A 26,500-nucleotide genomic window follows, 5' to 3' on the forward strand; every position below is an offset into this window, starting at 1 on the left:
CCACATTTATCCAATAAAGTCTTTTGTTAATTTGGTTTTGTTTAACACTCCATCTCTTTCTCAGCTTCGAGAAACAAAACAAAGATGCCACAGATATCAAAGATGCTTGTAAATCACCCCATCGTTTTATTTAGTAGTTTTATGTCATTTCATTCATAATGAGGCATAGTGCTGTGCCTTTCATATGGTATAGTATGCCCAGGACAATCTCATATCAGGGCATTACATTGATTTGTCTATTCAGAAACCAAACCACTGCAGTTAGGTACCTCTTAGTTGGAGTTTTTTATCCCTTTTCTTGAAAGCTGAAGATCCACTAAATTCAAGTAATTTATTTCAGTGCTGTATTCTTCCCATTTTTTCCCCATTTACGCTTGACTTTCATTTGCTTCACTTACTTGCTTATTAAGCTAAGTATTTAACCGACATTTCTGAAAAGCAAGTCAGTCAGTGAAGAAAAAGAACAAACTGTTGAATACCAGTTTTGGTCAAGTTTATGTTTTCTACCACTGACCCTACCTGAATTGCTTTTGTTTCTAGTCATCATGTAGCATCACTAAGGATTTCACTGATGAGATGAAATCAATTAGACTCAGTACTTTCTGAGTCATTTCAGGGAACACAGCACACAAATCTAAAAGCTGTTTCAGATACATGCCCAGGACAAGATGACAGCAAGGAAGGAAGCAACAGGTGTGAGTGTAACGGAGTTACACTTATTAATAAGCTGTTGTAGGAAAAATGCAATGAACTGTTGCAGGAAAAGTTATGACCATTGGTGACACTGTTTTGAAAGGAAAAATTCTGAAATGTATCTGGAAAAAGACAGACCTTTCAAAACACAGGACTAAGGACGACTATCCTGTTATTTATAAAACTAAAGCACAAGGATGAACTTTTCACCTTTTCTACAAACTACTTAAGTTTTGGTCATATCACTATTTCTTTTAAAGCAAGAACACTTACAGTAAACATCACAACAACTTTTCTTCCTTTCTCCAGATGGAAACTTATCATAACTAGTAAAGAACTAGATGTGCAAAAATAAGACACATCCATAGAAAATTACACAAAATGGAAGCAAAGCCAACTTTTAAAACGTTAGAAACACATTAAGCAATGTATTTAACTTTAAAACATAGTCTGTTTCCTCTTTTCATCTAAAATGTCATAATAACTGACATCTCATATTTGTTCTCTCCAAGTATGATTTTAAATTCCATGTTAGCTCCATTCGTAACATCTGAGAAAGTTAAACTCAGTAACTTTCATTTTAAAAAAATACTTGAGTATTCTAAACTTATTGCATTTTTGTTTTAAGAACAGATTATTTCTAAAATCCTACATGCAATGACAAACAAGAGACCCAAAGACAATTTTATCATGAAACATTTCTAATGAAATACAGCCATATTGTTAAAAACATCTTCTAAGTGTAGGCTGACTCATCTACGAAAGCAGTCAGACCCATCTGGCCCAATTAATGAAGCAGAGTCCTTATCTTCTACAACTAGTACCAAAGAATAGGTACAAACAGTCTGAAGTAATGTACTTTGAGATGCAAGGAATATTTGAGATGAAACCATACTGATGCATTAATAATGCTTGTCCAAAATATATTGGTTTTTTTAAGTGCCTGTTGCTGTTCTAGAAGACTGTTACATATCTTTATACTCCTGTGAAACACTCAATGCGTACCTATAGTGTAGCATCAAACACTGCACATATTCCTCTACATACAGTGTAAGTACTACAACCAGAATAGAAGATCAGCTACTCTAAACAGGAGCAACAGCGCAGAAACCCATACAAGAAAGCAGCTCTGTTAAGTATTTGGTATAAAATTTCTCTTTAGCACATCAAGATATTGAAGTTTACATGCATATTACATGCGAGGTACCAACAATGCATACTACATGCGAGGTACCAACAATGCATACTAAATGTAGTATGTTCCCAAGTACTGCATACAAATTATTCTACAGATGAATGAGTGCCACTTCCACTCTAACAAAAGCTTAACTTCAAACTTCAACTATAGAAATATTGTTTGCCTTCATTTAAACCAAGTAAGAATTTGTGGCTGGTGTTACTACTTAATATTTTAGTAAGGACACAATTTCGTTTTCATTTTGGGGTTTCTGATAATTTCCTAGGCTGAAGACTATAATGTACTCTTATATTTGGCAGTTTATGAACAGAAAGCTCCATTTGCCCTATTAAGATGTTAAATAACAGATTACCACATGCACTTCCCCATGTTGCTTTGGGTTTTTTTTTTTTTTTTGGTCATTTTTAAGTATTTGTGAACAGTTAATCAGCCCACCCGGACAGTTTCTGAAATCACAAGATGCCTTCATATTTTGTATTGCAGTGAGTTTGCTCTTTTTTCTTTGGTTACCCCATAAGCCACCAAACAACAACAAAATCTGGTTTTGCTTTAGTTCTGATGATGAAAGTAGATTATCTATTTACTAAAAAAGGTTCAAGTAACCTTTATCATAATCTGTGCCCCCAGTTTTAACCTTTCTGGAAGCTCTTATTTCAACAGTCTAAGATTTATATGGATAACATTCAGAAAAGTGTGACTGCAAAAAGAAATTAGCTTCTAAAAATATCGTTAAGCATTGTGAAGAAGAAAGATCTTCAAAGGTGATATTTGAAAGTTTCCTTTGCCCTTTTTAGTTTGAAACAATTTATTCTTGCATACCTGGAACACTTCTTGCTGCTGCTTCCAGTACCTACTTAACAGACTAATTTTTGGAGGGTAAAAACACCTGCTGTGAAGAAACCCTTGAAACAATTTCCTGATTCACAGGGAAGTGCATTGGCCTAAATCTCCACTGCACTACAAAATACGTATTAAGTGCAAACATGTAACGTACCATAGAACGGCAGCAATCAGAGAAAAACCACTTACTCTATTCCCTACCACAAACTTCTTTTTGTATGTTTTGCAGTGCAGTACATAAATTAACTATCCCTCCACACTTTAAAGAGAATATAAAATCTGAAAACATGTTACAGTAATGGTTAAGCAGTCATTTCTGGGAAATATTATCCATAGAACCATCATAGTAAACCAACAATTGATAAAGGTATTTGCTCAAAAATCTCAATCTACTGACATTACCAAACTATTTCGGAAATTCTATTTTGCAACAGAAAAACTTTCCTCAGGGAAGTTGTCTTTAGAAATTTATCTGTGAAGGAAAACTCTCACCTAACCTACAGAAACAAAACTTAAATAGCATAAGGATGAAGTATACTAATGTTCTTAATGAGTTATCTTCTCCAAAGAACACTACTTTCTTGTAACTTTTTATTAACTATGTGATGCAGAAGAGACATATGGTCTTGGGAACTACAAGCTCCAGAACACATTTACAGCAATCTCTATTTTTTCAGTCAGGAAAATCTTCACAAGTCTTAAAATGACATAATTCTTCTAGGATTAAAAAGTCAAAACAATAAATCAAAGGAATAGAATATTTCAATTATGGTACATACTTCTTTCTACAAAAAAGGTCACCTTCTTTCTGTGGCTAGTGTGACACTTCAGAAACCAAAATCAGTTGACTATGCTGTGGCAAGAAACTCCATCTTCATCTTAAATGTCCAAGTCATTCTTGAGAGCAGGAGATTCAGTATTTAAAAATCTGAATCAAATACGAATCTGACTGGCTATGGAAAAGAGTGTGAGTGGCTTTTCTTTTTAGCTTCCAAAGGACTGTTGAGAAATTAACAGGACAGTCAGGACAACTGGTGCCGATTGATCCTTTGCATATTATGAAGGATCGTCCAATATCTAATTATTCCTGACATGAAACCATCATTGCCACACTTTCCATTACTGGCAGAATATATTGCCCAGGGAAAGCAGCTGGAAGACATCCATGAAGTCCCCAGTTCCAGGATCTGGATGTACAAGCCTGTACCAATTTGCAGCCTACAGACTTGTGTTATTCTATCTCAAGTGAGGTTCACCTGTCAGAGACAATAATTATCCTTTGCACAAAGAGAAAAGACAAAATAGCATCCCTTTACAAACACCGTCCAGGATTTGCAACAGATGTGAAAACTTGGAAGGTTGACTATTTCTTCACAAATCACTCAAAATCTGGCATCTGAGGTCATCTAAGCACATGGGTGCCAAGAGACCTGAGTCTCAGAGTCAAAACAGCTGCTGTGCTTACTGAAAGATTCCAATTATGTTCAGCGGGTGAAATTTGCTCTGAGAAGGAAATGGCATAACCTCCGAGAAGTCCAACATTGCTCTGTTAATTCTGCATGGTAAGTAGGAAATGGATGTTATTTTTGTAAACTTCATCCTGAAATTTAGTGGAGATACAATATTCAAAGCAGGATCAACCACATCCTTTGCAAAAAGACAACAGTCGTCATCTACGCGTTCATAGTTTAGATACAGAAAAACGTGATGCTTTATCTTTTTTTTGTTTTGATGTTTGAAGACAGTGCTTCTCTGAGGATTGTTGGACATGTGGACAGAGAAAAGTCTGCTCCGAACTGAGAGTGTCTCTGGCCTACGGGGAAGAAATGAAAACATATCCAAATCCTAAATCTGACGTAAATACGGTTCTTAGCACTTTCCCAAAGCAATGGACCCACAGATGCTAGAGTTCAGATAAAAATACTTCCACAGGCAAAAAGTGTAGTTGCTCAAACCACCAATCTTTTCAAGATCCATAGATATATTTGTCATTATGTGCCCATACATGAAGTAGCAGAGATGCTGGCACCAACAAAAGACACCCTCGAAACCAGGAACCAGTCCTGAAATCATAGCAAGAACAAAGATTTATCTGTTCTACATTTGAAAGTGGCAGAACAGTACAACAGACTGTCAGTCTTACTAGGGAGAGTAAGAGGTAATCTCAAGAGTAAAACTCAGCTGGTTTACCTACAAGAAGACAAGGTAACGAGCAAATAACATAGCAGAGGCTTTGGTGCAAGTCAGTACATAAAATTGTTGAGTGTGCATAGAATACAGAAGGAAACAAAGCTGCTCTTTGTACATCTTCTGAGTTGCAAGCGTGAAGTCTGGTTGTTAACTGCACAGGCCTAAGTGACAGGCCGGTTCATATACTATTTTATGAATTCTTTTCCCAGAACATCTTTTGAGGAGGCTGCAGGACTCTGCAAGGATTCCTAAATATCAGTTGTTGCCACTTTCTGAAAGCAACATTATTTGAGATGATGCAGCAGAACATAATGTATAGCAAAGATTCTGGGAGGTGGCAGAGAGCCTACAGAAGACCTAGGAGACTACTTCCAAAAGCAAGCGTGGATAGATTGATGCACCAGGGTACTGTACTTGAGGAAAGTGCTCATTACTGAGACGAGAGGCAATTTCGCTCACATCGGAACCTTCCGGATTATGAGCACTCTCCAAGCAGGGTGTTACTCTGGTTTTAAGACATTCTTCTCCTCCCTTATGCAACTGTGCAGAACTAAAACCTACAAAAAAGGACAGGAAAGCTATGCTCTTGCTAGCATCCCTACGATGCCACACTTCAGGTATCACGAGAAAAGTAAGGCCCTGCACTATTAACACCGAGTACTTCTTGTAGGAAAAGGAACTCGGACTCAAATCTTGATCAGATCCTTTTATTCTTCTGGATTGACAAACACTGATACAAGTGTAGGAACAGTCACCTAAAACAGTCACAATACTCTCTCTTTTCCAAGAAACTCAGTGGAAACACTTAAGTTTAACCACGCCTCCTTCAACCTTCCTTCCACATACCATTTTTTGTCCCTCTTAACTGTGGATTATGTCCCACACAGGACAGACGATGTTTTCTGTCAGAAATGCAACGTATATCCATGTTATTTTAAGGAAAAGACACTTTTATGACCAGAAACACAAAAATGCTCCTTAATAAAGTTAAGGAAGTGTAGCCATATGCCTGAGGTCAAAGCCAGATAAGAGAACTGGTCTAATTAGTAAGACATCTAAAGGATGCCCTGTAAGTAAAGTGTGAAGGTATGTATAGAAGAGCATTTCAAAGGATCATTTGACAAAAAGATTCTCCTCCCCAGAAATCCACAGTAAACGATTTCTTCTATGCTTTTAAGTGTATTATTTGTTTGGATTGGTAACACATGCTAATAATATTAATGCTTTAGAGGAATACAGACATTTACCGTTTAATTTCTATAATTACAACTCTCAGACTTCTTCCTGAAACTACATGGTAATGTCCTAAAGACACTTGAAAACAAAACCTCATTTTTCTACTTTTTACATAAGCTTCCCTTGAAATACAAGATGTTTAGAGGAGTCATAAAGGAGCGATATTTACTGCTCTTATGCCAGTTAAGGTTTCCTGCCAATAAACTATTTTAATTAAACAGGATTCTACTTGGACACTTTTGTGAAAGACATGAAAGTAAAAAGCAAAGTTTATAAAAACCCAAACTGGTATCAGAACATCAAAAGGAGTAAGCGTTGGGTTCACACACACACACACCCCCCATGACCTAATACAGCCACCTCCATCAAAAAGTTTGCTGAATCTAGTAAGAAAAAGCCATACCTTAAACCACAGGTGCTTTTCATTAAATGACATTTAATCATATCTAGTTTTCTTGGTTCCCCCTCAACCTTAAAACTGGGCTGAAAGGATATATGTAATTCTCATTTTGAACAAAAATGACTGAACAGATTAAAATGCAGCAAAAATAAACAAAAACAGCACCTAGATTATGTTGGGGATTATGCCTCAACTACATCCTCATAAAGTTGTCTTAGCAAAGCTTTCTAAAGTTTCCAAATCAATTTGAGATTTTTAGTAAAAAACAGTTCCTAGATTTCAGACCTAAACCATTGATCATAACTATCATATCAATAGTTGTGCATCTTACTTCCAAGTTCCTAAAAGTAAGACTAGAGTTTTTAGAAAATCCTGTATACCTCAGATGTACAAAGTGCTATTAATTTTAATGAGATTAGTTATTGGACTCGCTTAAGATCTTTAAAAAAAATCCCAGCTACAGTAACTAGTGAAAGAAAGTATTATTTAATAATGATTAACACTTATATGTAAGTTGCTTATATATAAGCAGTTGGGACTGCTACAAACAGATTACTTTTAACAGCTGCAAAATATATAGAATGTAAATTATGGCATAATCAGAATAAATGGCACTATTTATCAGCTTTTGTGTCAGACACGCTCCACTATTTTCCAAGCACAGCAGTATGATTTCCACAGCAAGAAGAGATGACATTTTCTGAAATGGTACTGTTAAGAGTCTCTTTAAGGCTGCCCAGTTGAGCAAGACTCCTAGGTAACTGTTAAACTGCTGATCTTCCCATTTACTTTTTTAGGAAGACAAGACATATCATTTAATACCTGGTTTACTAAAGCCTTAAAGCACGAAGGCTACACAGCTGGATGGAGCTATTTTAAAAGTTCCTCCAGAAAAATATTTCAGTAATACACAGAATTTTCAAGAGGGCTTGTGCAACAAAAGCTTTCAAGACAATTTAAAATTAATTCTACACTGAAATCAATGGAACTATTTCTTATTAGCACAAGTTTCTGTACGAATGCCAAGAACCCTTCAGAGTTCCCCCATAATCTCCAATCTTATAGGACAACATAAACTTTGCTCATTCTTCTGTTTTAAGGACCACCTGCAAAACAACATACAGATTGCTACAAAAGAATTAGTGTTCCAGTAATGAATGTTCATATATATCTAAATGTAAATGTATTTTTTAAAGTAAATACTTACCCCTCAGTATTTTACAAATTCTTAAGGAGTTATCACCACATTTACAGATAAGGAAGTTAACATTTATTTGAAGTGTATCTTTGCTAGCATAGTAGAAAACTAGTGTTTCTATGTCCAGAGGAATTTTTAAAGCCTTATTTTTTATGTGTTTCTTTCTTAAAGCCAATTGACCTTTGGATGTTCAAGAGTAACAGATCGCCCTGAAGCTTTTCTCGCTGCCAAGCCATAAAGCACCTCTTAGCAAAGTTCTCCACCATGCACTAAGACAGAAGCTCATACTGCGAGGATCACTGAAGGAGTCCCTCTCTGCAGCCCAATTACCTTCTTTGGAAATCAATCAGCAATTTCAGGAATGACTACTGAAAGACAAATGCAGGCCTTGCTTTTGCAGACTTAAGAAAAGCCAGTTTTCTTACCAACACTGCAGCAATAGGTCTAATCATTCCAAATGACAAGAAATATAATTAACTGAAAAATCAGATTAGCACATTATTACCTCCATGTACCCTATGTATGTGGGTTAAAAAAATTGGGAGAAATTCAAACATTCCTCTTAGATTCCTTTGTCTATTACAATTTATCTTCCAAGGCAAAACAAGCAGTTATACTCTCTCAAACAGCTTTCTGGCACAATATGACATGAAGATCTCATTATTCAACAATCTCTGTTGATAGCACTGCTTTTGATTACAAATTCCAACAAACTAAGCAAGCAAGCTCTCATTTTAAAACTTGAAAACTGTTCCTTAAGAATCTGGCAGCTATAGGTCCTAAAAGCTCAGACCAACAGATACAGAAAAATAAGGCCACTGACAGTGAAAAGGCTTAGCAAAGAACTAGAACTGCATACCTGCAACAGTTCCATTCACTACAGCATTCAAGTGCCTTTGACTACATATGACAAATCTCTACTACTACTTCTAGTTTCATTTCACCTTTCCAGATGTATCATTTGCTTGCGTTGGTACAACTATATCAGTATAGTCACTATGGTTCCCAAGAAAGCCAGGGTACTCAAGGTTTAAATTTTGTTTTGAAACTAGGACACACAGTGAATAAATCCCAAAGAAGCCACTTCTAAGATGAGAGCATAGCGGTGTATGCAATCATATGACTGAAAATTAGTTTTCATCAAAATTACTACAAATTAACTTTGTAGTAAGATCAGCCAACTCAAAATGGTAGTTTTGGAGCTTTGGTTTTTCCAGTCTCATGAAAAAAGATTTGCAATGTACATTTTTGGAGACTGTTTAGAAAAGTATTTATCAAAGGTTGGATCTATTTATTTATAAACAAAGCAACTGAAATTCTTAGTATCTACATCTGTGTTGGGTCAAAAAGAAAACTTCACATCTTCCAATCCATTTACAAGAGGTTGCAATATCAAAAGACTGGACACAGTGTTAGAGATCCCTGACTTTTTCCTAAAATTTTCTGGTGTCCAGATTTCCTCCTATCCAATAATTCCAAGTGATGTGAAATTTAAAACACACTTCACTTTCCTACACAAGTTGAATTTGATGAACGTAACTATGTACACAGATGTTGTGAAAATACTAAAAATTAGCTCACAATGGTAATACTGAAAATATAGAAGGCAGTTCTGTTTTCATTAAGTTGTCCTTATTAATAAAGTATGTTTGAAAATTAAGTCAGAACTTTTAACACACTTATTAAAATACATATGCTATAAGAAAAAACAGAGTAAGAAAATAGCATTTCCAAGAACACACACACACAAAAAATTACTGCTTAATGGAGTCTTAAATGCTTCTCATTAATAACTGTCTTCCAAGAAATGCAACTTTCCACTAACATCTAATCTAATCTTTCATTTTCCAGGACAGTTTACCACTCTCAAGTTTAAATTAAAGTATGTAAGAAATGGCCCAGTCCAAAATGATGCAAGCTATTTAAAATAGTTAGCTCCAATCTCTTATACCATGCTCACCTGTTTCTCCTACTAACAGGGTCCAGAACATTTCCATATTAAAGCTTTAGCCTACACACAACTTAAGAAAGAAAGAGAAATCTTATTAGTCCTTCACTGGAAGCTCAAGCATTTCTGTACTGGTTTTAAAAAGAAACACTTAAGTTTTCTATTGAATAGTAAGTGAAAAACCCAGGCACTTTTCCAAAGGTTAGAATTTTATGTGTTATGACGTCAAAATAGAATAATGTAGAGCAACTTGAAGGCTATAGTCGGCATTAAACCACAGATGTTTGTATGACAAGCTTTATTTTTGTATAATTAGAAATCTACGTTTCAAAACTAACACTGGCAATAAAGAATGCTTTAAATAGTCTGAAATGGGAAATGTTTACTGGTTGCTTTCCTGTTACCTCAAACAAACATCTTTGCAAGGGCTACGATCCCTCCAGAAACACTGCCAAGATGACCCGTACATAAAGTGATTTGACCTCTTAATACAGTTTCATTAATATATAGTATAAATATGTGTTAAAAGTGCAGGACAACACATTTCTACTCTTTATATTATGTCTCCCCAGGAGTCACAGTCCTATAATTAGTATTTCTTCCACTAAGGTACCGGGCTGTGATTTCAAAAAAAATAAAACCAACCAACCAAAAAAGAGCTGCAACTAGAAATGAATGATAAGGAAAAGAATGCATGGGTAATTCATTGCAGTTTGCTTGTCATCTTTGTCAAGACGTCATCTTTTTCAAGACAGACAGACAAGGAGAATCAGAGCCTCATGCCTTCTTGCATAAAGGGAGAAATACTTTAAGAAGATTTTATACAAAGATCCCAGCTTACATGTTCTGCTCTAGAGCCATCAACAGAAAACGAACAGAGAGATGCGAGAAAAAAACCCAGAGACTACAAGAAACACTGGAAAAATAGCCAGGAATAGAGGAAGCAAGTTTAAAAAAATGGGACGAAGAATGAAAAGAAGTTACAGATACCACAGAATTAATTACCATAATAGGTCAATGTCATTTTTTCTTTCACAGCTATGTCTACCAAAAAACAAATAGATTAAGCACACTTCTGGAAGACAGACAAAACCCATGCAGAACCTAATTAGAGCTCCTAATCAATGTATTATCCTGCTTTGGAAGGGCATGTACCTACTGAGTTTCAGGCAACAGAGCTTCTTTGTTTCTCTTTGAGAAGAAACTATTTTCTACATTTCCCAAGGTCTTTTTCAGAAATTACAATCTACTATTTCTCAAGTCATACGTTTGTAACACCTTAAATAAATGGAACAGAGGAGAGTGGTATATAACTCCAGTAAATATTTTGGAGAAGGAGGAAAAGGGGAAAAGAGACAGGGTATTCAACACTAACTGTATATAGACACAATTAACTGATTTCCCTGGGTTCTAGAAGCCATCAAAGATGTCTAGAAGAAGATTCAGAGTAACAGCTGGATTAAGCCACCTAGGAATAACTGCTGGAGGAGCTTCTTTCTCCCATTAGTATAAGGAAAGCTGTGGGAGAATAAGAATCAGTATCAACAGCTACCTAAGTTATAAGCTAATAAAAGTAGACATTCACATCATTTCATCTGACTATGACAACATGTCTAAATTTTTAAAACAATTAACTGAAATATCTGAGAGTATTGATTCATCCTTAATTACCTGCCAACTTTTTGAATACAGAAAGTTGAAAACAAATCTATAATCATTATATGAAAAAGCACATTTTATATCCTCTTTCAAAATCACTCTCATGAACAATATTCTGATAAATAATATTAGTTTTCTCCTTAGTACTGCAAAGATCTTTCAGGAGAGTTAAGGAATTTAACAGAGTTTAAACAAGTTTTTTAATCCAATGAAATTGCAAGTCACCTAGATATCTTGTAGTAATACGGTCTCAAAAAGATAATTTCCATCAACAGACATTATTTTGGTGGTAATGAACCACTGGTCCACCACAATAGACAATGATGCAGAGAGCTGCTTCACACTTGCAGCTGGCCTGAAATAATTTTGGTAGTACTCAATACTAGTGTAAACTCAAAAATTTAACATTGCAGTAACATATCAAGTACAATACGTAAACACTTCCTACGTGAGCTGCTGTATGAGTCCTCCTCTTTACAACTCAGACTCGCATTACGGTAAGACTTAAAATGCATACCAGAATGTACTTGAGGACTGCCCAGTGTAACTAATTCTTTATTCAACTTGTGAATAACTTGCTGAAATTGCAAGTACTAGACATACTGGACACTGAAAAACAGAAGAGGAAACCCTACATACTAACAGGCTTTCCTCTTTTGTTTTCTACTGTCCTGTTATGCTACACTGAATTTCTGATTATTTTGTTCTCATGCTGTCTGCAGGTGAACATAGTCACCCACAGTTCTACAGAAGTTTAAGTTTATCTAAGGGTGGTCTGCTGCAATCCATTTTTCCCTGGCTGTGTGTTCTCATTCCGTCACTTCTGTCAGTGCTAAACCAAAACTGACTCCATAGCAAGTCAGCTAATCCAAGGTTAAGCTCTCCACCAAGCAGACTCACTATGCGGTCAGATGAAGGCCAGTACTTTCTGATGCAAAAGAGGAAGCAGGAACAGCAAATCACGACGGAATGGCAAGACTGCAGCAGCCCTTGGTTCATACTGTCACGGAAACTTAAAGTCTGCTTCACACTTCTAAAAATAACACACTATCACCTCTCCTCCACATCAAAAAGTTTACCACATGGTATCCAGCAGTCACTCCCAAGAAGTTTGACTGCTTCATTACCCTACCTACAGAGCTTCCCTTTGATCGTTTACATGACATGCACTGTGAGAGACTTGCGTCTGAAATGACAGACAGATGTACTGCAGAAATTTCCTAAAAAGCTTTCAAGGACAGCAGCGTCCTTTTTCTGCTACTGTATCACTTATTAAATTTCATAATTTTAATTGAATAAGCAGCAACCAATGGATTGCACAGCATGACCAACATTTCAACAGGGGGACTATAGAAGGCGGCACTATGTTCTCACTTGTGAAAGCAAAAATGTAAAACCAGCACATCATGCAGGAATGAATTAGAGCTATTCAGGGAAGTCAAACTCGCATGCAGAATTTATTGTGGCTTTTTAATGGCTAAAACAAATGAAACCTTCTTCTAGTATCTTTCAAATTCCAAGCTATTGCAAGTCTTAGCTACAGGGCAACAAATTCTGTAAAGCAGTACTACAATATCCACTTTTTTTTTTTAAACTAAAGCTAAAGCACGATGAAAAATTATTAAATCAAAATTGTTTCTTTTCTATCAAGTTTTTGGTATGGAATTCACTGCACACAAAGTTCTCAGGGTAAAAATGAAGACATCCTTCAATTTATTGTAAAAAGTTGAAAACAGACCACAAGGGAAATTTACAACTGCACTTATAAGGAAGGTTTTAGAAATGTACTTTAATTAATAAACAAGCCCCACCTCACCACACTTGCTGAGGGCAGTCTTCGGGAAAGAAATGCTTTTAACTTATCCAACTGAAAAATAAAATATTCTACCAATACTACTGCCCCTTCGTTATATTCTCTCCTGCTATATAAAGAAATGTATATAGGAGTAACTAAAAATAGAAATACCGTTAAAATAACATCCTAGTAACAGGGAGAAACAGGACAGTTAAGAGAGTGCTTACATATCAAGCATTACTACGATGAACGTTCCAAATTGTATTTCCCCCATACCATATCGCTAAATTTAAAGATATTTAAGTCTGAGAAGTCCGAAGTCACTATTAAATGCAATAACCAGACGTCCTAACAAAATTAAGCAATCTTCTACTTCTTATTTCCCACCCATCGCAATCTTAAAATTCCATTATTGTAGTGGCAAGTTATATACGCAGATTTGACAGGGAACTTCACTGCAGCTGTCTTCAGACAAGATGCAGGCAGTAACCAAGTAAAACTAGATTCCCCAACGCAGGAAGTGCAATACAAAGAATGTGAAAAACACTGATTTCAGAGCAAATTAGAATAAGTTAAGCAGAATCCAGAAATATTATCTGTTTTTTCTAGAAAGGAAGAATGTGGAGTCAAAGGAAAAAGGGGTAAAAGGTATTTGCCTGAAATTTGAATTCTGTTGTATGTGCCTCATCCTATATAAAAACAGTTACTATGAAGACAAATTAGTAATTAAAGAGACCTGGAGAATTGTATAACGAAAAGAGTATTTTAGCCAAATGTGTTTTCCAGAGAGTTTATTTAACACTTCTTGGAACATTAAAGCCTTACACTCATTCGTACTGTCCAGGACCTCAAAAAAAAAATTCCAAACCCTTAAAGACACTGTAACTTGGTACAGCGCCTATTACATTTGTCCCCTTACACAGGCTCTGCATTATTTCATACGTTATTTTTTTCTTACATTCTGCAGTGCATATTCCAGAGAATCTTTTGTCTTTCCTTTCCAAGAGAACTGCCCACCCTTACTGAACTCTCACGAATAACAAACCCTCAAAGCTCTCACAATGAAGAGAGATCAATAACCTGTAGGATTCACTTTACAAGGCGGCATAAGGCCGGTACAGCTCAATGTGATCCCAAAAGCCTGCAGACTGCTTTATTCTTCCTTTTTTTCTTTGGAGAAAAACATGAAAGAAGCAGTAACATAAAATCTTGCAGGTCCAGATAACGACCAGTAACTCACTGAACTATGGGAGGAGGAAAAGAATTAGTCCTAAAGAACGTGCAGTAAAGCCATAATAATAATAATAACAACTACTACTATTATTATTATTAAAGTTTCATACCAAAGAAATGGAAAAATAAAAAGTAATAACAATTAAAAAAAAAAAAAAAAAAAGGTTTTGGGCTTTCTCCTTAGGGAGATAAAATGACTTGTTCAGCCAGTCTGCCTCAAGTTGTCATTTTTATTTCTAAAGACAAACTTTTGACTATACCACCATCTTAGTAAAACTCCAAGAGCAAGTGAAAAAGGTAATTAACAATTCACATCCACAAGAAAAACAATCACTAGTGATCTAGGTTCATAAAGATGAGAAGAAACACACTTTACTACTGAAACAGCCTCTGTTCACCCAAGTACTTTCACATGGAAATCCATTTTAGAAATGTACCTATTTGTGCACTGTTGCTATAAAATGTAATTAGACTTTTTAATATCTTGAGTATAAATGTAACTGATTATTCCAATAAATCAGTAACTCATTCCCATCTCTTAACACTAGCTTTGCTTTTCTGAAATGTATCCCAGAAAACCAAAACATTGCCATTATATGGCAAGAATGACACCGAATCTTCTCTCCTACATAATCACAAATTTTATTCAAGTTGGACAGAGATAAACCAAAAATATATTAATATCTTTTTATCTATTTTAATCCTCTGTCATTCATTTGGAAAACATTAATAGTGGCAGGTATTCTGCCATGTGAAGAGGAATTTCTGATTTTACATTCATACATTTTAGAGCATCTTTGGAATCTTCCAACATCCAGTTTCCCACATCTTATTATAATTAGCTAGGATTTCTTTTTTTCCTCGTGCTTACCCTGATTATTTCAAGGTTTATGGCTTCCTTCATGGAAGTTTTCAATTCATGTATTTTAATCCTAAACCAGAATTTTTCAACTCTCAAACTGCCTGAAACCGTAATTTAATTGAACAGCCTTTTTCGATACTAATTAAACAGATGCAACAGGTAGTGCAAAAACCAAGTTCACCTATATACTAATTCATTAGTATGTATTACACATGCCTGTTTCAATGAGACATAATTTTCAGAAATAAGAGCCAATGGACCTTTAACTCTTGCGCATGCAATAAGCACTGCCCGAATTTCTTATGCCGACAATACATAAAGATGTTAATGAAGTGAATTGACAAAATGTTTTTCAAATGATGCTGTATTTGGACAATAGTTAGCCCTCTGTTGACTTTTTTCTAAAGGGAAAAAAACCTTTCTGTAATCAGGATTATGGAGCTCCCTCCACCTGATTAAGGTACTAAATGAGGCAGAATATTCTCAAGAAAAAATGCTGACTGACACTATCACAATGAAGAACTACTGATGTATTCATTCTTTCTGGAAGCTCAAAATACACCCAATCCACCACCTCCAAAAATGAAGCATAACACAAAAACAGACAGAGCATACATGTTAGTACTTCAGACATACTGGGCTTGTGTGACCTATCAGGTCATCGTGGGCATGACCCTTTAGTCCTATTATCCAGCAATAAGAGGGAGGTAGAAGAATCAACAGATATTTGACTAAATTAGTTCTGTATTACATGGAAGTTTGAGTTGTGAGAATTTTTTTAAACTATTTGCTGCACAGTAACTAAAGAACATCAGGGTTTCAAATTTTGCCCATATAAAAAGTCTCTTCCTTATTACTATTACTGATCTTGACTATAAACACAATATTATGTGCTCAAGATCTCTTTAGTAAATGAATAAATTCTGAACATCTACTTTCTTTAGTTGTCTTCTGCTTTCAGATTGACACTGCAATGTGAAGAGGACCAAATTACATTTTTTTCATACTTCCTGCTTAATATTTTACCATATTTTAATTCAAAAATTAAGTCTCTTTCCTGATCTGTGGTAACTTCAAAAAATGTCTTCTGACACCATGTGTCACCACACATTCTCTCAGTGCCATCATCTATTAGCATTCACTAAACACCCCAAATCACTAGGTCATTTTAATACCACCTACTATTTTCTTTCACAAGATCATCTCCATTTTTCCTCACAATAAGGAAAATTTTCCTCCACTGAAAAAGATACAATTTATTTTTATCATTTTATAATGGCACAAAAGTGGTGGTAAAAATCAGCAGAAGATGCAAGTTAATGGCATGGGATGCACTATACAGCCACACTGAGTCACTTTGATTTGAGTGAGAATACAGAGCCAATCTAAGAGAAGGGCTCTCACAGGGTAATTCTGGTCCCTGCAAAAGGCTTTAAGTCATCTAGCTGGGCAGAAGACAGTTTATATTATCAGGAAATGAGAAAGACAACCCATTTTCTAGTTTCACTATGTTTATTTTTCCCCAGTATACTGACAGCAAAGTTTTTGATATTGTGTTCCTGAATTGCTTTGTTCTTTTTGGAAGGTGTTCAATGTGATGATCAAAGAAAACATACCTTCTTTTCTTAAAGTATCAGAATCATCTCAAAGCAAAACTTAAAAGCATGTTGTATTTCCCCAGCCTTAAAGTGAACTATCCTTATACTGAAAGAAGGTGAGAAAGCTAGTGTTTGAAACAGTTCAGCATTGCATTTTAAAGGTGGTAAGAATGTCCTGCATTAAAATGAGGGAAAAAAAGATAAAAATCTATTAAAAATATTACTCTGTTCTGAGGAATAATTTGATCCGGGATGAGATGTTTTAAAGTTCGCTAGAGAATTACAAAATAGTATCTAAACTTCATTTCAGGATGCTACTCCACAGGTTTACTCTTGCTGCAGTATTGCATTTCAGAAGTAACTTCTGGAAACAGAAATCAAATATTTGCGTACAAATACTTACTGCAGGTATCAGTAACTTTTTCACTTCTTCAACAGCCCTCTTCAGCTTTATTTCTGCTCTGTTCTGAGCATCCTCCACAGTGATAAGTACATGTAAATCTTCATTCAGGTGTTCCCAGTTGGGCTTGCCTCTGTTCTGTTCTTCCTAAAAAAATTAAAACATGGAAACTATGAAGTACTGTTACATTCTGTATAAAACAATTACATATACATTAGACACATTCAATTTTTTGAATAGCACAAACTATTTTCAGCAAGATGGGAAACGACCTCCATACTGTAGAAATTGTTTTATGTGGTTACTTAAGAAGAATTTGGGCTTTGAAATATCTTTTGGGGGATTTTGTTTGTGTTTTGGAACCACGACTTTTTTTTATTTTTTGAAGACTATAAAACAAATGTGATTTCTTAAGAGTACCTTTCCAAACCAAGCAAAGTAACAAGAACATGAAGTACTACAAGCACAGTATTGCTTTCAATATTATTTGGAGCCTTTCAAGGCTTAAACTGATAAAATATACTGGTGGCTAAGAAACTTAATATTTTCAATAAAAGTGAAACAGAAACCATACATAGAAACTCCATCTGAATCATTCCAAAGGACAAGAGAGCAATTCTTCAGTGTTAAAAATCACTTTAGTCATGAATAAAAGGTTCAAGAATCAAACATTACAAAGAGAAAAGAAGTTGCCATTTTCAAAGCAGAACTATGTGCACTGCATGAAGGGCAGACAGGAGGAGATGACAAGGCTTAAACACTGAAGTCACAGAAGAGCATGTAACAAGACAATTGTCATTACAAAGGTACTCTCTTACATCAATGGCATTAATAGTCCCAAATTTAAACCTTAGTAATGTTTTCAGAAAGGCATGGTAAACAAAACATTTTTTTGATGTAAACATTTTTAAACAGATATCAGTAAATTTAAGTAACACATCAAATAACCAGTGTTTCAAAAAATAATATAATGAACACAGCACAGAAGAAACTTTACTTTTATTAAACAGCTAAACTTCCCAGAAACTTAATTTAAATGTGACAGTATTTAAAATGTGATAGAACAAGTTAAAAAAAAAGGGGGAGGGGTGTGTGTGAATGAGAATCAAAACTTCAGTAAATAAGAAAGGTTTATTATAACTAGAATCTAAATAAAGGCCTGCATAAAAATCCTGGGCATAACAGAAGAGCCTCCTGTTTATACGACAAATATTTGTGGCTTAACAATGGTTCACATTTAAAAAAAAAAAATAAGGCAAGCAAAGTTAATTGCAAATGTGTCTTTTCCCCCAAATTTCATTAACATTAAAATTCTTCCAAGAAATCAGACATACAGAAGGAAATGTTTGATGATTTAATACCAACAAATATTTGCTGTACTTCATATTCATAGGTACCTGAGGGACCACTGTTACTTAGAATATTCTATCTTTAATTCAGCTGCCTTAACTCTGAAATGTTTTGTGGAATAGATGAGGATAAAAATGAGGGGGGAAATGGAATCATGAGAGGTATACAGAAAATTTAGGTAAAAGAACCAGTACTCTGAAGGAAATTTCATTATTCTTCATTTAACGTCTGCACATACTCACTACTCCATAATATCAAGCTACAGTGTGGGGTTTTTTTAATGTTATCTTAGACAACTTTCTAAACAATGGTGGCTCTGAAAATATCTTCGTGAATTTCAGAAGCTGAAAGAGAGAAAATAACCCTCATCCGTAAAACAGAACCTGATGCAAAACACAGCTGGGTTATAACACATTCTCTGCTGTAATTTAATCTCTGAAAGTACTATCTACCACAAGGTATTTACAGCTTATTTCACTCAATCATGACTGAAACTCAGCACTATTACTATTTAAACAATTCAATTACTATTTTTTTTAACCCCAAAGCAGGAGTCAGTTGTTTTCTTTAAAGATGGTGAGAAGCTATATTAATATCAGGTAGTACAAAGTATTATGTTACAGGTATGATGAATGAGAGAAGGTTCCTAAACCAGCAGAGGGCAGAGCAAGAAACATGCTGCTACCTCTTCTTGTACCGGCTGGTAGTAAACTGACACCACACTGAAATGGGAAAGGTACCACTTACTCACAGGTGAGATGCATGATAACCCGCACAACTATAGTACCGGGGTGCTGGGGCAGGAAGGCAAGCAAAGGACAGGGAAAGGTGTCCCCAGGTAAAACAGTTCTATTCCTAAAAGAATGCTCATACATGCTTATACGATGTGGGCAAACATAAAGCGTCCTTACTGAGTGGCATTGATTTCTTTCATAATGAAAATTATAGGGTTCAAAGTCTCAAAAACTTGGAAGATCTGGGAGGAGTTACAACCTGTCAACAACAAAAAAATACAATGCACACTGTTATACTGAATGTATGCCTGATTTGTAACTTTTAGAACACAGAAAAATATGTTGTTATCTAAAACAAAGTAGCCTGCCTCTCTCTCTTACTGTTCAAGTATTTCAGATTAACAATCTCAGCTATTGGTTAAATTATTCTGTTGCAGAATGAAATATTTTTTTTCAGTTTTTTTTAAAAAAGCTGTACATAAAGACAATAAACAGATGATTCTATATATATTTCCTTTTTCCACACACCCTAATTTACTTTTAGATGGAACAAGTTGTGTGTAAGGTCAATAATCACATGTATTATTAAGGTCAGAACTCACAGCACAAATATTTATCAGTAAGATAACTGAACTAGTATACAACTAGATCTACACATGCTCTTCTATGGTCATGAAATAGATCAGTAAGCTCTGTTGCTGTGGAGAGTACTATTTCTTAAGTCAAACGGTAAGACTGAAAGAAAGGTTAAGAAGAATAAAAGACCACACTATGTTTTGAAAAAAACAATTGGTCAAAAAACAAAACCAAAAAACCCCCACACAAACAGACAACAGAGTCTGGAATGGGCTTCCAATTTCTGCTGTTCTATCTCAACACACTGGGGCTCTGAATTCCTCTACTGCTTCCATTCTGTCCCATGAGGTTGCTTTCTTAGTGGGTTAACAATTTTCCAAGACAAGTCTTGTTTGTTCAAAATGCTAGTTGAATGTTATATCAATATGAGTGTTTAATTATTTATTTTGTTGTTTTTATCAGAAGCAGGAAATTCAGATCTACACTACATCATTTATTCAAAGTCAGTTGCAAAATGTATGACAGGGCTAGGCTCATGGGAGGAGAGATAACCTGCAACCTCTTGCAGTTACGAGCTGCAATTTTTTTATGCTTACCTCATTCTCCTTTTAAATCATGAAAGGATGGTTTGGAAAAACATATATTTCCCCCAGATAGAGTATTTCCTTAAATTGAACTAGTCTTCTGCGGAACAAGTCTTGGAAACATCATTTCCCAACCACATTTTATTATAGAAAAGGCTGAATGAGTAAACTGAATATAGCTGGCATTCAAGTCGGAAGGTATCTTTCTCAAGACTCATGAAATATGGTACAAGACTTTAAGGCTTGGTTAGGTTGGTGTTTTTTTTTAAATAGTTTGGGGAGAAAATGGTGAAAAGATGGGCAGGAGAGAATGACTACAACTTGCCCTGTTGCAGAACTTCGTAGAAAGAAACTACAAACTATGGCTATTTTGAAGTGAACTGCAGCTAGAACAATCCAGATTACTTCAGAGAACCAGAAAATGGCTGTGGTGGGAAGGAACACTGGGCATCACCCAAGTCCACCCCCCCACCCACCCCCCGCTGAAGGCAGGGTCAACCTGAGCATGTTGCAGAGGGACAGGTTTTAAATATCTGCAAGGACAAAGACTCCACCACACTCTCCTGTTCAGTGTTTAATCAGTGTTCAGTCACAATAAAAAAAAGCTTTTCCTTATGTTTATATGTAACTTCTTTTATTTCAGCATGCCTATTGCCTTTTGTCCTTCAGTAGCAACTGTCAAGCAATTGATCCTGGTTGCCAGGTCTACCTATAGAAAAAAGCTGCTAGGAATAACTTTTTTGTCCAAAATAACCCTCATGGTAATTTGTTTGTTACCACAGCAGAAAGGGTATGTGCATAGATGAAAGAAACAGCACCATGAAAACTAGAACACCTGAATAAAAGACTCATGAAAAAGAAATTCAATTGCATGTATTCAGAAATTATATTACATACACAAGAAGTAATTTGCAACATGAAGTTTTCCTGCATCCCAGAGATTGTTTATGGAAGAATTATACAGGAAAAACGGAGGCACTGAAGATACAGGAAATTATGGAGTAAAATTATTTATATCACAACCTTGGGGAGCAACAATATTAGAAAAGCTTAATTACAACCAAACTATCTTGTCTGCTAAATTAAAGAACATTAAGAGCAACATAACTGGCAGATAAAGTTTCACTGTGCTCCTTGTTTGGCAGAAATTTAGCCTAATTCTGTAAACAGAGTTTGTTTTCATTCTGTTGCCTGTTCATATACACTTATCCTCAGGGCACCTATACACAGTAATGGACTTGAAGAAACTGTTCAATATTTATCTTGCTACCAAGGTCAATGGATCAGGTAGTTTAAAAACCAATATTGCTACAACTCCTTGAAATTTAGTTGCACAAAAATTTAGACAAGTAGCATAATTACGGGGGGTGGTGGTGTTGCATCTTTTATTCTAATTATTTTTTTATTTTCTTGGGGAGGGATTTAGTGGGGAGACACAAAGTAGGCAGAGGATGCAACTGACTTGGATCTATACAGTCAAACTTTAGTATTAGAAAACTTGTTCCATGAGAAAAAATACTAAAACTACTAAAATGCAGCTTTCCCTGTTGGTTTGTGTCCTGTATTTTCCATACATCTCACCCTACCACAATAACTCCAATTCATGGTCTTATATCTCCTGCATCCCAGCCCTTTCAGGCCATGCCTATTTAAATCTTCGTATCCCATCCCAAACCTTCATTCTTAATACCTTAACTATTGACTTAACAAGAAAGAGACAGCAGATGATCGAGAACTCAGTACATCCCTTCCCTTGGCTACAGGTATTAAGGTAGGCCTCTCCTCTACCTAGAAAATAATGTTCCAAAAAATTTAAACCCAAAGGAAAGAACTGTCTGTGAAGCTTGACTGAAATTATTGAAAGGATTCAAATGGTGAAAGAGGAAAATACTTTCAGAAAACCCTCACAAAATATTTTATCAAGAATTTTTTTTTTTAAAAATCTCAGTCTTTATTTCTCACCACAAAGGCTTAAAGTCCTCCCCAGTATGGCCAACTGACTACAAATAAGTTGATGAATTAAAAACTGATGAAGACTCCAACAACTTCAAGCTGTCAGAATGCCATTTAAAGGAAAACTAAATAACCACTGAAAAGAAATACTTCCCTAGTACCAGACAAGGGTGTATTAGTTATACAATAAAGAAAAAATGAATGCAATGTGGTAAGAGTAGAAGAAAGTTTTCCACATGGCACTTTTTTCAGAAAGCTACGGCCTGTAGTATTAAAAAAGTGCCACTCCCATCCTATGCACTTTTTCCACTCTAACTCATACAATTTCCAGTACTGTTGGCCACTAGAAAATACAAACACAGCTCAGTATCAACAGCAGGGGCCTTTTAAAGAAATGAAGCCACTGGAAATGTTTAAGAGTGAACCTTAGTATCCTTACTCATCCTGAAGTGACAGGTTATTAAATTCTGTTTTCACTAACGTATTACAACAAGCTGGTCTCCCTACTGAATGACAAAAACCACAGAAAAGCTAGAGCAAAAGGGAAGAATGTTTTTATATAACACCAAATTGAACACTAAAATTAAAAGGCATCAGATTAGCTTTAGTCCTTTAAATCGTACAAAGGTTTAATTCAAGTACATTCTAAGAACTTTAATTAAAATTATCCTACGATGTAAGAAACAGTATAATCAGTCACCGGTGCTTCTCACACTCAAATAGAGGAGGTAAGATGTGGAGAGAAGAAATTCAGCTATTTAGTAAAATTACCACAATATATTTTGCCAAATAAAATGTACTATAAGTACATTACAATTGACAGTAGTTCTAGGTGAATGTTTATGTTAAGAAAACATTTGCACACACACATATATATATAAAGTTTTAAAAATAGCTAGAAGATCAATTTAAAAGAAGCTGCGTGAATTAAAAAAGTTAACATGTTGATTTAAAGCAATTCTGAAATAGAAGTTAAATTTAACTAAAAAGTAGATAAATTAGAAAGGTCATTGTAAGCAATTTCTAGTCCTGCTCTAGTTTAAGGTTTTAAACATAAGAACTGTGGCCATGCAACGATGTCAGGTCTGAATTAACGACTCCAAGAGAAACATTACTCAACCATTCAATACAGATTACACCTTACTTAACAACCTTTTGTTGACACAATTCAACTTTTAAAACCAAGCCAGAGGAATCAAACAAGAATACTCTTTTCCGTAAGTCAAGTCATTACTCCCAACCCTTCATGGGCCACAAGAGATGTCCAGCTTGCGTTAACATAACTCTTGTTCTTGTAACTGTTCGTCTTGCCAACCTGAGCTACAGAATTTAAAGTTTTTGGCATCTCTGCTGCAGAGACACTTGAAAACATTTGGAACAGAGTATTTCTGTAACATACCGTGCAATGAAAAAAACACTTAGAAATCTCAGTTATACAAGTAACTCCCCATCAGCTGATACATATTCACAAGAGCTGTAGCCCTAAACAAAAATTATATTAATAGTTTCTTACTGTTGTTTTATTGTATCCTTTTGTGGCCAATCTAACAACTTCAAAAGGTTCACTCCCCTTACCAGACAGTCCTTATTCCTCCACTAGAACTGGCCCCAGCAACATGCCAGCCTTTCAGAGCGCCAGGCCAACATGCTGATGCAGCAAAAACCCACTCCCTACCTCCCCATTTTCTCTGGACAAGTGAGTTGTGTAAGATCATAAGGGGGTACTAAGTGCAGCACAAGGTCAGTGCTATAATCGGGAAAGGGAGAAGATAAGGGACCTTATTTTAAAATGTAACTGCCACTTGAAGACTAGCTCATCATGTCTCATGACACTAGCCAAAATGAGCCAGGGACAGAACACGGTTATCTTTATTATCCAACATGAAGCAACTTGTTCTTCTCTGTAAGAACTAGGTATTAAACTGCCAGTATGCAGTAGTAACTGCAAATACAAACAGGGAGTTTGCTTCTTCCATTTTTGCCAGTGAATCATCTTGACAGGATTGACCAGTCAAAAACAAACAAAAAACCCTGAAACACCACCCACCTGCCCCAAACCTATATTCACAAGTGTATTCACATGATACACTCTTGACACCAACATTCCAATAAAAGTTGTTACTTCAGAAGAGGCCTGCAAACAAAGTAAGTGCTTAGGTAAGTAGCAAAAATAGAGGGTTTTATCAGCTAAAAAGCCAGCCCTGCAGAAAACCAGTTTAATATGATGCACTAATTACAGTATCTGTTTGAACAACAGTAGTAATTTTTTAACATGAAGCATTGGAACACACTGATTGTCCTAACCCCTACTGATAAACTGCTTTAATTGTGCAGTTACAGTCAGGCAAATTAACATAGACTTTTGCTCCTACTGAGCTTATAATGGTAGCAGTTCAGAAGCAGGAAGCTGGTGAAAAAATAATGTAACAAAGGAAATACTGAAGGAGTAGCACCTGGTCAGGGAGAACACTGTAATTTACTTCACATTTAGAATTTCTGATTGAAGTTTTTTCCTATGGAAGCAATGGATCAATTGCTTAAGTTAACAATCACATACGCAACTGTTTTGAATCTCAGACAAGTCAGTGTTATTTAGCATGTCTTTAATTATCAATTATTACTGTACACTAAGCCCCCTTCAAGACTATTCTGGATTAAAAAGTGGGTGTCTTCCAGCTCACATTAAACTAGCTGGTAGCTGTCAGACACTGTCAAAGGGCATTATCTAAAAAAAATCTTTTAAGAACTATTCTGAAAAAAAATCTGACGGTATGAAACAACCTAATGTTTCTATGCACAGAAGAGGATTATGTTCTCTGTCTCAGAGCCTCAACACAAACGCTGTACTCAGGAAACTTCAAATCAAGCACCACCCCAAGTTCAGATCTGCCCTGCAGTCAAAATGGTTCCTACATGCACAAAACACCATGCTGGATCTTTCTAAAGATGTGGCTTCACAGCACAACTGAGCTGACAAAAGAGGAAGCCCCTGTCACTGCCCAAACCAGCCTGCAACCCCCAAGCCCACATCCCTCTGGCTCTGCACAGTTATAGCTGGACAGTAGAAACTCTCCATAGCAAATATGAAAAATGAAATAGTTAACAGGATTGCATCTCTCCAGGGTTTTCTTCTTGCCTATTTCTCTCAAGTTGTGCCAGTGTGGAAAATAAGAGCACTGATTTGTGGAATAAGCTGTATTGTCGAGCGCAATCAAAACTCTGTAGCCTGTTAAGACTGAATAGTTCACTGGTTTGGGAGGAAAGTAAAAGAAGTTTTGTATGCACTGGTATCCTCAGGGAATTAATCAGAATCAGCACATGAAATGCACAGCATAAACACAATACCAGGATATCTGTTAGAGATGAATGCAATTGTTAATACTGATACTTAAAATTACCATGAAGTGCCAAACTTCACCTAGTCAAAGGAATGAGGCTGTTCATTTCTCTGACTTTGGACTATGGGTAAGAGTTTTAACATTTTAACTTTACCAGGATTCTTGAAGTAGTAAACTTAATACAGAGACAGCTACACAGATATCCAAGTATAATTTTATTCCCCTACAGAAAAGGGAAAAAGCAGTACAAGGCATTTCACAATACTGTGATTATTTTCACACACTGGCCACTGTTAATGTACTAATATCTGTAAACAAATATCAAAGCCCATTTAAAGAAAATGAAATACCAATAAAACCTGAATGCCGTAGCCTTCTTGATTCAGACAGCTTTTTGAAGGGAAGTACCTCCATATTCTGAATCTCAGGGTACAAAAGACATTTTTAAATGAAGGCTTAGATCAACAAAACCTAATGTGTGACAGCAGATATTCCTCAGAGCATTCTCTAATCAGCAAATACAGACAGCAAGTGTATTTCAACTCATGACTCAAGTCCATTCATTAGCAGTCACTAATGAAATTAACTCCAAAACAACCTGCAACTGTTCTAAAATCACTTCTGCACAAACCTATCTGCTTCTGATTTTATGAGCATTATTAATCAGTATAAATCTGATTCTGGTGTTCAGCTTCAAGTGTTCTTTTATTTACCT

At 35.7% G+C, this 26,500-nt stretch overlaps 1 protein-coding gene across 11 annotated transcripts in view; it reads right to left on the reverse strand.

Annotated features, from left to right (window-relative positions):
- Positions 1-26,500, reverse strand: part of QKI (QKI, KH domain containing RNA binding) — a 159,908-nt gene that overhangs the window by 33,512 nt on the left and 99,896 nt on the right. For all 11 annotated transcript variants that reach the window (XM_040598388.1, XM_040598386.1, XM_040598387.1 and 8 more), the window contains one exon: positions 17,254-17,397. In XM_040598388.1, the coding sequence (XP_040454322.1) occupies positions 17,254-17,397 (144 nt within the window). The remainder of the gene's footprint in view (positions 1-17,253; positions 17,398-26,500) is intronic.

The sequence above is a fragment of the Falco naumanni genome, chromosome 6 (assembly GCF_017639655.2).
Source record: "Falco naumanni isolate bFalNau1 chromosome 6, bFalNau1.pat, whole genome shotgun sequence".
NCBI lineage: Eukaryota > Metazoa > Chordata > Aves > Falconiformes > Falconidae > Falco > Falco naumanni.